The 13,138-nt window shown below is 34.3% G+C and overlaps 1 protein-coding gene across 1 annotated transcript; it reads right to left on the reverse strand.

Annotated features, from left to right (window-relative positions):
• Window positions 1-336: 336 nt before the first annotated feature.
• Window positions 337-3,464, reverse strand: LOC137743567 (zinc finger protein BALDIBIS-like). Its single transcript, XM_068483486.1, has 5 exons — window positions 3,167-3,464; window positions 2,900-3,032; window positions 2,364-2,763; window positions 977-1,893; window positions 337-600 (listed from the first exon to the last, which is right to left on the reverse strand). Exons 2-4 carry the CDS (start codon window positions 3,030-3,032, stop codon window positions 990-992), a joined length of 1,437 nt encoding a protein of 478 aa, XP_068339587.1. The 5' UTR covers window positions 3,167-3,464; the 3' UTR covers window positions 337-600; window positions 977-989.
• Between the last annotated feature and the right edge of the window lie 9,674 nt (window positions 3,465-13,138).

Here is a 13,138-nt window from a genome sequence, read left to right on the forward strand (position 1 = left end):
CAAGAGAATGGTAGGGGTCACACAAGGCTGCATGTTGATGATATAGATGTGGCCGAAATCCCTGGCACATGTGGTGAGGGAGAGACGTCCTTCTTGAGTGAGAAATAGCATCTTTTGGTCTTTTTCTACATTAATTTTCTAGACACCGACGGTATTTGATAGTTTTGTAGGTGATATTTGAGATCAATTTAGTTTTTTATTGAATGGCACTTGATTGATAATATAACAGTTTCTTTAAAAAAAAAAAAAAAAAAAAAAAAAAAAAAAAACTATTTGGATTATACAAAACTAATAAAAAGAGGCCAGGATATTCTTATGTTGTCAGGGATAAAAGACTGGATTAGAGTGATGTATTATAAACAAATAGGAACAAGATATTTTTGTTATAAACCACAAGCTTGTTTGTCGAATATAACAATTGCCAAACATTCACGTTAACCTAACAATTAAACATTACTAATTACTTGGGAATGCAAATTACCTCAAATCTAGTAAATAAAGTAGAACCAACTCCATTGTCATTGAACTTTTTCTGAATCAGGCCCACACCAACGTACATTAGATTCCCTTGTTTGAAATTGATGGTGGCAAATGTTGACACTGAGAAAAGGCAGCGACATAGGTCACAACTCACAAGCAAATATAACACATGTTAGGCTTTAGCGTTTATCAAATGAAAAGAAAGACAAAATAAAATCTACAACATGCATGCAGGGAGGGTCCCTATTCCCTCCTACCTCTTTTAAACCCATGAATTCTCTTTTTGTTAGGTCTCTCCCAACCTGCACTAGCGCGCGCTTTCTCTCCCTCCCTCTCTCTCCCTCTCTCTCTCTCTCTCTCTCTCCACGGGTTGACTTACTTTATAGAGTGCAACTCAGACTCGTTAGCCTCCTAATAATCTACTTTCCATTGGTATTCATTTCGTCTAAAACTCTAGTTATAGGTACAACAAAGTCTTTATTAGAATTATAATTACCTTGTAATTGATGTCATTGATGCCGACTACTGGTAGTAGTACTAGTGTATTGGCTCAAGTCACTCATAGAAGCTAACTTTGCTAGCTCTTGTTGAAAGAAAGGCACTCCGCCACCAAATATTGCATCACCTCCTCCCACTCCAAGAAAGTCTCTAGTTAAACTGCTTTGCTCACTTGTTCCTTGTTTTGTCATGGCTGCTGCTCCAGCTGGCATCATCAAGTGTTTGTTGCTCAGGAACAGTGACCCATCTTCAATTGTGGCTCCTTGAGTTGACGAGGAAGACATAGAATTCACCAAATCATTGAAGTCCAAGGTGGTGTCGTTGAATGTTGTAGCTGGGTTGTTGTTGTTGCTGGTTGTAGATCCCATTCGAGCTGCTTTTTGCAGAAGTGCTGTGGCTGACATGGGTTGGTGGTGGTGGTGGTGGTTCTGTTTGTTATTGTTGTTATTATAGAAAGAGGTGCTAGTAGTAGTACTTATTGTTTCAGAGAAACTCCCTTTGGATTCTTCGTCCTCCTTAAGCACTCCCCGCAGTAATGATGGTGATGACATAGAGAGATTGTTGGCATTTGCAAATGATGATTCTTCCACGAACTTGTTATTGTTGATGAGCCATTGCATCTGAGATGATGACGATGATCCAAACATGTCCATTGATGCCGTTTGCAGCATTTCAGGTATAAAAGCATTGGAACTGAGATGATTGTTGGCTGCTAGGTGGTCAGAGCCAGCAAATTCCGGTTGAAACATTGGTATAAAATGTGGGATTCTTTGTGGTTTATGGGTATTATTGGCAATAGACCCATTCATGAAGCTTGGATTGATATTACTGGTAGTTGGAGCTGAGCAGAATCTTGCACTTTGCTCAGCTGCCAAAGCATCACAGAAGGCTCTGTGTGTTATGAAGCTATCCTTCCTGTTTAACAAACTTTGGTCAACAAGCTGAAGAGTGTAACAGTGCATTATAAGCATGTATAAAGCACATTTGAGTAGTCAGAGAAACTTAGTAAACAAATTATATTATGCTCGAGTGTATGGCAATGTAATGGAGTAATGAATAGTTGAATATACTCTTGAGTATGAATGGATGAATATGCTTAAAAAATTAAATGAACAAGGATCTGGCAGTCGAGGATCCCGTGTATGGTAGATACCCGGTGCAAACTAAAAAATCCCACAAATTGGATGAGTTCAGCAGTACTCGAAACATACATGAAAAAATCATACACTTGAGGAATCATACAGGCATTAAATTCAAATAGAACCCCATAAAAGTTTCTACGTGAGAGCATTAAATGTATATTCTCTCCCCAAATTAATCATATAAAAGGAGGGAATTTGTAAAGATAGGAAGTGAAAGATTAAATCGGAAATAAACAGTAGTACCTGGAAAAGAGTGTTCCACAGTCACATCTATACTCTCTAGTCCCACAAACCTTGCTATGTGCCTTCCAATCTGATTGAACTGCGTATTTCTTTGAGCACTTCTCGCACTTCCACTTCTTCTCGCCGTGCTTTCGGCTGAAGTGCTTTTTTATTCCGGTGAGGTCTCCGAGCGCTCGCGATGGCTCGTGGTGCACGCAGGACTTTTCTGGGCACACGTACACCTTCTTCCGAATCACTTCTGTTTTTGATCTTTGTTTGAGCTTCCATGGAAGGTTGTGGCCACGTCGGTGAAGCTGCAAGTTCTGGTCTCTCTGGAAACCCTTGTTGCAAATTTCGCAAACGAATAGGTTTGTGGCCATTAGGGATTTTGGGGACATAGCTATCACTTCTGCATCTGGATCTGCAATTGAGTAGAAGTCCCATCAAACATAATATGAAAAAAGAGAATAATTAACAAAAAAGGAATATTGATGAATATACTATTCGAAGCTAAAGAATTGTATGAAGTTGCAAGGTAGAGATGAAAACACACTTGCCTGGTGTTCCAGGTAAACTTCTCTTCCTTTTGAGTTGATTATTTGTATTAGGGTTAGGGTTAGGATTGGAATCGGGCTCTTGAGCAAACCCTGTGATGATGGATGGAACTAAACGCGCATCTTCGGACATCATCTGGAAGTTGAGCTTATCAGTAGTAATGGGTTGTGTTATAAACTTGCGAGATCAGCAAAAGTAACAACAGAAGGAGCAATACCCACTAAAACAAATTTAAAAAGTTCAAAAAAAAAAAAAACAAAAAGCTTTACTACTCTGGAAGACAATACAAGAAATCTCAGTTTTTGTGTATTGAATCCTTGAGAACAAATTAAGAACTTCAGAATCAAGCTTTTTTGTTTTCTGGGAAAAGTCCTCGCTTGCACTTGGAAGTAAAAATACCAAACGGAAAATGAAGGCAAAAGAGAATATTTCCTCTCTCTCTCTCTCTCTCTCTCTCTCTCTCTCTCTCTCTCTCTCTCTCTCTCTATCCTTATCAAACACGGCTGCTCTGTCAAAGTCGGTCAGCCATAGACTCAGCTGGACCGCTAGAACCCATTCTCTCCTCTCTTTTTTCAATATATATCTACGGTATATAATAATGGAAATAATAATTTACAAGAGAAGTGGACAAGTTTCTAAAGATGAAATCAAGTTTTGATTTGAAAAGGTTAAACCCTAAAGAAAAGTGAGTTACCTTTACAGCCAGCAATTCATAAGGTAAAAATCATTACGCTATAATTGCATGGGGACCATGAAGAGAGAGAGAGAGAGGGTGGTGCCGCCCGTGAGAGCTGAGTGGTCGCAGAGAGAGTTGGGGACCCATGAAAGACTGTCAGTTACAGTGAGAAGGGGAAGACAAGAAATGACTGGTACCGCTTGACATGTCGACCAAAACCCACGAGACACTACCTTCACCCTTCACACACGTACTACCTACACTTTTCTCTAGAAATTCGCTCCTCTCTCTATCTCTCTCTCTGATTCTCTCTCCTCTCTGGTGGCTTTAGCTATACATGTTCACGGAAAAGGATATCCGCCGGATTATTTTTTTAAAGATTTTGTAATTGTGTTCGTTCATTTACATCATACGATTATAAATTATTTAAAATTTAAAATTCAAATATAAATAGTATCTAACAAAAACTAATCGTATAATGTAAGATAACCGGATACGATTGCTAGATTCTTAAGATCCCTCATTTTCCATATGTTCACATTTACCAACTGGAACTGAGAATCTTTGCCCATTTTGACTCAGTCTTACTTGCGGTTGCGGTTGCGGTAATAGTGGTGTTCTTACATATACCGTATTTATCGAAAGCTGGTTTTGTTCGCCAAAAAAAAGGATAACCGGTTTTGTTAAGCAATATTAGAAATGATGAAAATCTTGTACAGCATTAAGCTCAGATGATTTTTTTTTTCTTCTTCTTTTGGTGTCGAACAGAAACTTACAGAGACCCCTTGGGATCCAAGGTATTAATCAAAGTTGTAAGGGTGTTTAAAAAAGTGTAGATATATTCGCTTTTGTTTCTTTTTCTTTTTTATGAACACCTAGCATATTGTTGAATACACTCCTCATAAGATTTTGCTTTCAGAGTATTTACTTAAGATTTTAAATGAGTTTATAAAACATTACTAGTTTGTTCAAAGAATAAAAAAAAAATTGCAAATTAAATTCACATCTAACCATTTGTCTAATGAAGTGAAAATTAAAAAAAAGTTAAGGTTCTACCATAAATCAATTGACATATAAGGAGTAATCCTACTACTTGTAAGCTCTTACAAGATTTGGTTCATCACCAATATGAAACTTTGTCCATCACATTCGAACAAAAGATGATTGCAGGATGTATAATTGAAATCTTTAAAAGGTAACATATTTTGGTCCCACTATTCAGAGGTTCAAATCTTTTCGTCCCAGAACATACCTAACTTTTTGATAGTATAAGAAAGATGGAAAAGGATGGAGGAGCGAAGCCTCATCAAAGTTTTGATAGTCTTGCTTACGTATTTATGAAAGATCATGCTAAAGAAAAATATTCAAAATGTGTGTTTGTTACACTGAATTATCTCTAACTAGACTAGTTTCATAGATTAAGTTGGATTGATTTGATTTAAACTAAGCCGTATAAGAATTGTGAAATATTTGGTTTGAAAAAAATACCCAAATGGTTTTCTATCACAATCGGCCCATAAATAATCAGACCCGAAAGAGAGAGACCCAGAAATATCCAGTTTTGTAAGCTACCACAAACCCAGCACCAACTGCAGTGCCTCATAGAAAATTTTTGGCGCTGGAACAGCCGTTTCCTGCCGGGGGAGTAATGGCTGCAACGCCAGAGTGGTGGGAATCATTTTTGGGGGCTGCGGCGGAAAACTCCCTTGTAATCGGCCTCGGAATCCTTCTTTGATGTCCACGACAAGACGCAATCTGCAGAATTGACCTTCGCAACACGGATTTGTGATTAGTGAGAGAAGAAGAGAGAGACGTATGCAGAGGAGTGGGGAGGTCGTCGACACCGTTTCCTTGTTAGTCCTGCTTAATATTAATGATGCGTGTACATAACTGTAATGAAAATAAGAGAAATTGAATTGAGAAGTAGTCATAATCCAATACCTGTTGAAACTGTTTACTTAAATATTTTGGAATTGGAATAGAAATGACACTAATTCCATAAAGCTGTTTACTAATACCAGATTGGAATGTAAGCCAATATGATTACTAAAATGCCCTTGTTTCAGATCAAATATTTTATATACTTTTTTTTTTAACAAAATTTGATATAATAGTAAGAAAACAAAAATTAAATTGCTTTTTTTATTTCATAGACACACTAAAATGATTTTGTTTATTTATATAAATTTAAGTATTTACTTTAATATTTAAATTTTCTCGTTCAAGTTGTAGTTTCTTCTCTTCGGCATATGCATGAAGTTGTGCATAATGTGAATGAGTATGGAAATAAAAAAAAAAGTAAAGAGTTGTGCATAATTAAACTAGGGTTAATGGGTTTATAAAGGATAGTCTTGGAAATAAAAAAAAAAGTAAGTGAGGGCATAAAGGGAACAAAAATGTCATTCCGATTGCCCAAGCAATCAGGAATCCAAATACCATGTTAATCTAAGGAATCCAAATCCTCCAAATTTTGGGATTGAATTCCAAATTTTTGTATGGGTCCCACCTTTTCTTTTACTCCCCAAGTTTAGTAAACAAAAGTATACCCCGTAATCGGAATTCAATTCCGATTACGGTTACGTAAACTCACCCTAAGTGAAAGTTTGGGACTAGATACTAAGGTTTAGTGAAGCAGAGCACCTCGTAGTCGAGGTGAGTCTCGTTCAGTTTAGCCCAATACCATACCAAATATAGAATTATAATCCTAATTAAGCCAATCCCTCCTAATCCCTCCTAAGCTAATGAGGTGTAACAGACGCATCCTAAATTTCTAAGTGATATGTTGAAGACTTTTTTTTTTTGGACAAAAGAGTATATTACATTGCTAACAATTACAAATACAACAAAGCCCAAAAACAAGCTAAGTCACAAAAAAAAAAAAAAAAAAAAAAAAAAAAAAAAAAAAGATGGGCCACAAACATACAGAAGACAAAGCCCCAAAACCAACATGGAGCCCAACACACACAAACAAACCACATGGAAAAACCAATAAGAGGTTGGACAATTCCCGGTTTTATGGTGAAACTTCAACTTTTTTCATGATATCAAAGCAAGTTGACCCACGTGTGAAGCTCAATGGCCACACGTTTTCGACGTCAACCAATTCGTATAGTTCACGTGTTTGGCTTGAAAATTTGCCACATGAGTAATGACTTGTGAGGATGTGAAAGTAAAAGAGTTTCATCCTCACAGTTCTGTTATCGCTAAAAAACCTTAGAAATGGGGCTGTCTATTGATGGGAAAATTGATATCACTACAATTTTGGAAAAGCCATGGAAAATAAATATCTTCATACTTCATGTCATCATTATAAGCTGTTGTTAGAGATATGTTCTAATTCATGAGGAATTGTTGAAGAGAGTAGCTCAAGGTTAAAATGACGGAAAATTGGATTGTGTTTCGATGACTTGTAAGTCACATGACACAACACATTCCAAGATTATTTTAGGACTTTTTTTGGTCATCACAGATTCACAGCAATAATGTCATGGCTTTTCTCTATAAAATCTTCCACCACATAGAATCCCAATATATTGAAATGTGACTAAAATGAAAAACAGATCTTGTAGGAACATGATATATGGTTGAAACCCAAAAGATTCATAAGAAAAGCTAACTCATATGAAAATCTGTTAGATGCAATATATTAATTTATTTGTTATTAGACATATAAGAGACATAATGCTAATATTAGAAGACAACACATTAAAAAAGGGATGTAAAACGCAAGTAAAAACACGTGAAACATTGAAATTGAGAAACTGAAATTCGTATGGTGTGCTCAAGCGCCCAAAACTTAACAATTTCCACTTGAGCGTTTCTCATCCGTTCGAGCGCCCTGGAGGTGAAACTTTAATTAATTACTACAAAAGAGTTAACGTCTTGAAACATGCTCCCAAAATTTCATGTAATTCTAAGCACTATGTGCATCATATCAAGTTGAGATGCGTAATAATGAATACGACTAATCCAACTATGAATGCATGCATGATCTCTTAGCTAACTTATCTTCCTAAACTCGAGATTATAACTTAGTTATCGTAGATAACGAACACCTGTTAAAATTTGAGCCTTGATCTCCATCTCCAACAAAAAATAGCTTGAGAATAACCAACCTTAACATCTAATACCTAATTTGCTTTTGTCCTTGATTACACACAAACGGTTTTGGCTAGGAAAATATCAATTACAATAGATATGCTCTAACAATGTTATGTTATTATGAATATTATTGTTGAAGATTGATAACTTTTGGTCTGAATGCATATCATATCATTAATTCAAAGTATTTCAAACTTGTAATTCTCATCCATATATCTTGCGATTCAGATCTTCTGCTTGGTTTTTCTCTGCTAGGATCTCCTTGCCCTTTACTCTCCACATGCTAGCTCATTAAAAATTCAATCTAACGGATTTAGAGTTGACACATCATCTTTCAAAACGAAAACCCTATTTCCCCTTAATTAAAATTTTTAATTTCCGCATCTTAGTACTAAGGTCTAGTGGTATTCATCTTCACTTATAAGTGAGAGGTCTTAGGTTCGATTATCTCCAAAGACGAATTTGAATCATATTATTGCTAGCCCATTGTGAAGTTAAACCCACCCCCTCCCCTTTAGTGTAGATAATATCATTTGTTAAAAAAAAAATTAATTTCCTTATTTGAAAGTAATAATAATTTTGAGTACATCGATATTTTTATACTAGGGAGAGGAGGAGTTTGGCTAAGCCACACAATGGGTAGCTTAATTTGGTATCAAATTCGTCATTCACAAGATTCGAACCTAAGACCTCTCACTCTTAAACGAAGAAGAATACCATCAAACCGTAATACTGAGTTGCAAAATTAAATAATAATTAACATAATCAAATTCCTAGTTGAAGACTTGAAGTAACGTGAAACGTCACGTTCTCCTGCCGTGAATCTCCTTCTTCATGTTCTTTGTTTCCCCAAAGCTTTCCCTTCTCCCCAAAATCTTAATATTGCCCCCTAGAGTTCAACAATTCGATTTAGTAGTGGTGGTAAATCTTGCATATTGACCATCTCAGTCAAAATTCACCTTGAATTCTTGTATTGCTTATTGTGAATTTAAAAACGTATTTGTGAACTTAATCATCTAATTGTGGATTATTTAATCAATGACATGCATGTATCCAAAATATAATCATTATATTATTGGTTTGCTATTACAAGCACAATTCCTAGGTCGTCTATTTCATGTCATTGGGGAATGATTTTGAGCATACAACTTCTCTTGGGTTACGAAATGTTTTAACCATTTTATTCATTGTAGTTCTGCTTGGGAGATGAATATTGATCACATACATCATCATAATTAGTTTGGTTGAGGTTAATTTCTAACCAACAAGTAATTGTGTACACAAAGATGGTCCACCCATCAAAATTAGGATTCAAGTCGATTTGTTTTTAGTTATGCTCATATTTACCGTAATTTTTCAAATTGTCACTTTAATGAGATACTATTCCTGCTGTTAGGGGAGAAATGACAGTTTCCAAGGATGTCGGGAATTAACATTGATACATCCGCTTTTGTCTCATAAGTGACATACATAGATTAATCTATTACATGCTTGAAGTATGATAGATATATAGGTTCCAAATTTTGAATTTTCCATAAGTGGAGTTAATAACATTCAAGCCCTATCGAAACTTTCGCTTCAAGGGAGGTTATGATCCAATTGTCTAAATAATTCATCTTAAGATGTTTGTCCTACAAGTGACAATGGTAGTCTGAAAGGCATTAGTACCCAATCAATAAGATACACTTATAAGTTAAGAATGCGCATGCAAAATGAGAATTGTTGGATGACAAGTTGATGATGAATTTAATGTTATAGTAGCTATTCATATTATCAAGGGTTATATATAATCAAGTTTTCCATTAAATGTCAACAAATCATAAAAAGGTTGCCCAAATGTGAATTTTTTTTTTTTTTTGCAAATACTACTTTCGAGAGCCATTGAAAAACATGAAATAAGTGAACCTACAGTATTAACCCTAAATGTTATTAGTCTTAGGTATTTGTAATGAAGTGAAATTAAATCGCTATTATGACATTTATATCCTCTGATTGTAGATAGAGCCAGATATAAACACAGTGTTTCTTTAAACGTGAGACCTATGACATGTGTTCAAAGCTCTCGAAGCGATTTATTAAAGTATAGAACATGCCACGAAATTATTTATCAAAGATTTTAATTTAAGAGCATGATGCTCAAAGTATGTACTCTATACTTATTCTACATAAATTTATGTAATTGTTACTTCGAACCGAATTTATATTGTTGCAACATACTTTTGAAAGTGTTCACATTTTTGTAGAATTACTGATAGCCTATCAGACTATTTGTATATATGGCTTATATTCGCGATGGAGTAAAGTTGCTCCTAGATTATTTCGAATCCTAGATTATTTATTTATTTATTTTGTGCAAGAATACAAATGACTATTGTCAACTCCTGATAAACTCTAATACTTCCCGAGGACAAGCTTTACTAAAGTTCAATTGTTGAAAATGAATGTTTGTCAATATCAGACTCAACAATGACGACATTCGAATCAAGGCTTACTATTTTCAAGGGGAATTATTCACCAAAGAGAGTTATTCGTTAGGGGGAGTCTTATGCTATATCAAATTAAATTGAGTGCACTATTCTTCCTTTCGATCAGGCTTTCATCTGACTGGGTTTTTTCTGGAAAGGTTATAGCGATGTATCATTATTCTTGTCCAACACGTTAGCAATATTTCATAAAACATTGCGCTTGATTTTTCTCCTTCACTCAGGTTTTGTCCCACTGGGTTGTCCAAGCAAGATTTTATCAAGGTAACTACATTGATTGGTGAACTTCCAAGGAAAAGTGTTGTAAATATTATTTATTATATATGAACTTTTGGGAGTTATAACCTTTTTCTATGTAAATCCTAAGTCTATAAATATGCACTCTAACGAGAAGGAAAGAATACTATGATTTCTCCTACATTTTCTCTTTTGTCTCTCTCCATTCTCTTTTACTCCATATTTTATTTCTAACAATCTTAATTAGCAATGTGATCTTAATCTATCAATTTTTATCAACTTAAGTGTCCCCACATGCACGTTCATTACAACAAGTTTTATTTTTTTGGACAAATGAGTGTTAGTGGTTAAATTGTTAAATGCTAGTGAGAGGATATCAATTGGTGATGATGGAACCCGCACCAGGGTGAGTAGACATCATTGTTCTCCTCCATTGCGATAAAACGTCATTTGCCATAAAAATAAAGGAAAACTAATGAAAAGGACTTGAAAACTTTGAGCTTTAATCAAAATGACAAAAAAGTGTTGTAAATGAATAGTACCGGTAGTAACTTTTTAGAGTAAAAATATCATTTTCGTTAAAAGTAAACAACATCGGGAGTATTTCGTTAAAACTCCCTAAAAACAATTAGATAAGGCTACATATGTATAATATATTGTTTATAATGACCGGAAAGTTATATTATATATATTTGCCCGCAAAATCAACAAGAAGCTTAGACCTTAATTCAGACATAAAAGGACAAACACACCTTGGATTCGCTATATTGCATATTTATTAATCGATTTGAACAAGGTTCATCATCGTATGTGTATATATATAAATGCATGAGGAACAAATCCTGTATACAACAACAGATAGAGTTCGAGAATTCATGTACACGTCGAAACAAATTTAGACCTGGGTTTCATCGGTGCATAAAGTCTTCTCTTTTAATTCTAATATCCCAAATGGGTATCGAGAGTTGGACTCCCCAACTAAATTACTAGCATTATGAACCTCATGCCTATGCACGTAACTATACGGTCCGTGATATATTTGCATGCAAGAAAGATCGACATAAGGAATTTACCAGCCTTTTATTTTAGGTTGTGTAGCATTTACCTGGTAAATAATAATTAAATACTGTACTATAAATGATTGGTAAATAAACAATAAGGTGCGTACCATATTTACTATTTCCTGTTCAATTTCCCTACCACATTTTCATAATAACATCACTCTTTCACTTGTATAGGGGTGAAGAGAAATCTAATATGATAAAATAGCAGAGCAATAAAAGAACAACATTTTTATAAACCTATTGACTAGGTTCCTGGGTAATTGGATTTTTTACTGTGCCAACTTTTCCTCTTAACTTTTTACTATTTTGTCAACCCAATATGATGTCGATATTATCATTCTGGATAAAAGTGGGAAGTCGTTCGTTGATCTCTCACCAAACTCCCCCCTCCCCCACGAATCTTCTTCAAAATCTCCATCTTAACCAAAAAAATGTAAATAAAAAGTCAGATTTACAAATATAAGATAGAAATCCCACATTTATATCTTACATATTTTACATATCTAAAATATGAAATATGAGTTATATTTCAATGAAAGAGATGTAAATTTGAGATTACTTTTTTTTTTTTAAGAAGAATTTGAGATTACTTTTTCCTCCTTGACTAGCAGAGCTCACCTCCTAAAAAAAGTGGGGAAATATATATATTTTTATATAAATCTTTCGGGGAAGATGGATAATTTAGATTCTATATATCATTTCAAGGCGTTTTGCATCTCCAATTAGAGATGGTCTTAGAAATGCTCTGATAACAACTAACCATTGTCTGCTGACTCTTAATCTACCTTATAATATTTCTCTTTCTAATGTTAATTTTTTTTCTTATTATGAATCCTTATAAAGATAGAAGATCATTTAACATATAATGTGATATCTTTTTTTATTATTCAATTGAGATTTTGAAGGATTTTAATTCTTTTAATGAATTTAGTTGTATTTAATCATGATTTTAAGATAGTTTATTAAAATCCTTAGAAATTCAGGTGTCTTCAATTAAGATTTTAAAGAAGTTTATAACATTCCAAATGTATTAAATTAGAATTTGATTTTAAAGAGTTTAAAAAAGTTGAGGAATTAGAGGGAATTGGAGAGATTGCTATTGTATTTTAAATATCGAAAAATCTCACCTCTCTCTATAAGATTTCGAGGGAATTGAATCAAAATTTCATATGTAATCTTTACAAATCAATTAAACTTCACAAAAATCCATAAGTTTATAAATTCATTTAAATCTCTTAAATTCTCAATTGAATACACCTCTTAAGCCGATCGACATATCAACTTTTGTGAGATCCTATGTGCATGTGAGCAATGTTATCACATTCTTTCCGACCATATAATGCATAACCAGAATTTGTCTCTGTAATTTCTGACGATATTTTATTAAATAAATACCATGAGAAAATTTGAATAAACGACAAGTATCCTACCTAGTTCTCTTATGGAGGAATTTCATATATTATAAAATGTTTTCATGCTTTACAGCTATATATTATACTGAATTATAAGTCTATTGTCGCTGACTCATGATCATCATGTACTCTTAGGAATAGGCTGAAGAGTATGACGCTCAAATCACATCTGCGGACAAGGAATATTTTAATGGCCGAAAGATACTGTTTAGCGTTTATACTCCGGTGGCATTAGATTATTTTTAAAAGAGATGTCAAATTATAAGAG

This window comes from Pyrus communis, chromosome 8, assembly GCF_963583255.1.
Source record: "Pyrus communis chromosome 8, drPyrComm1.1, whole genome shotgun sequence".
NCBI lineage: Eukaryota > Viridiplantae > Streptophyta > Magnoliopsida > Rosales > Rosaceae > Pyrus > Pyrus communis.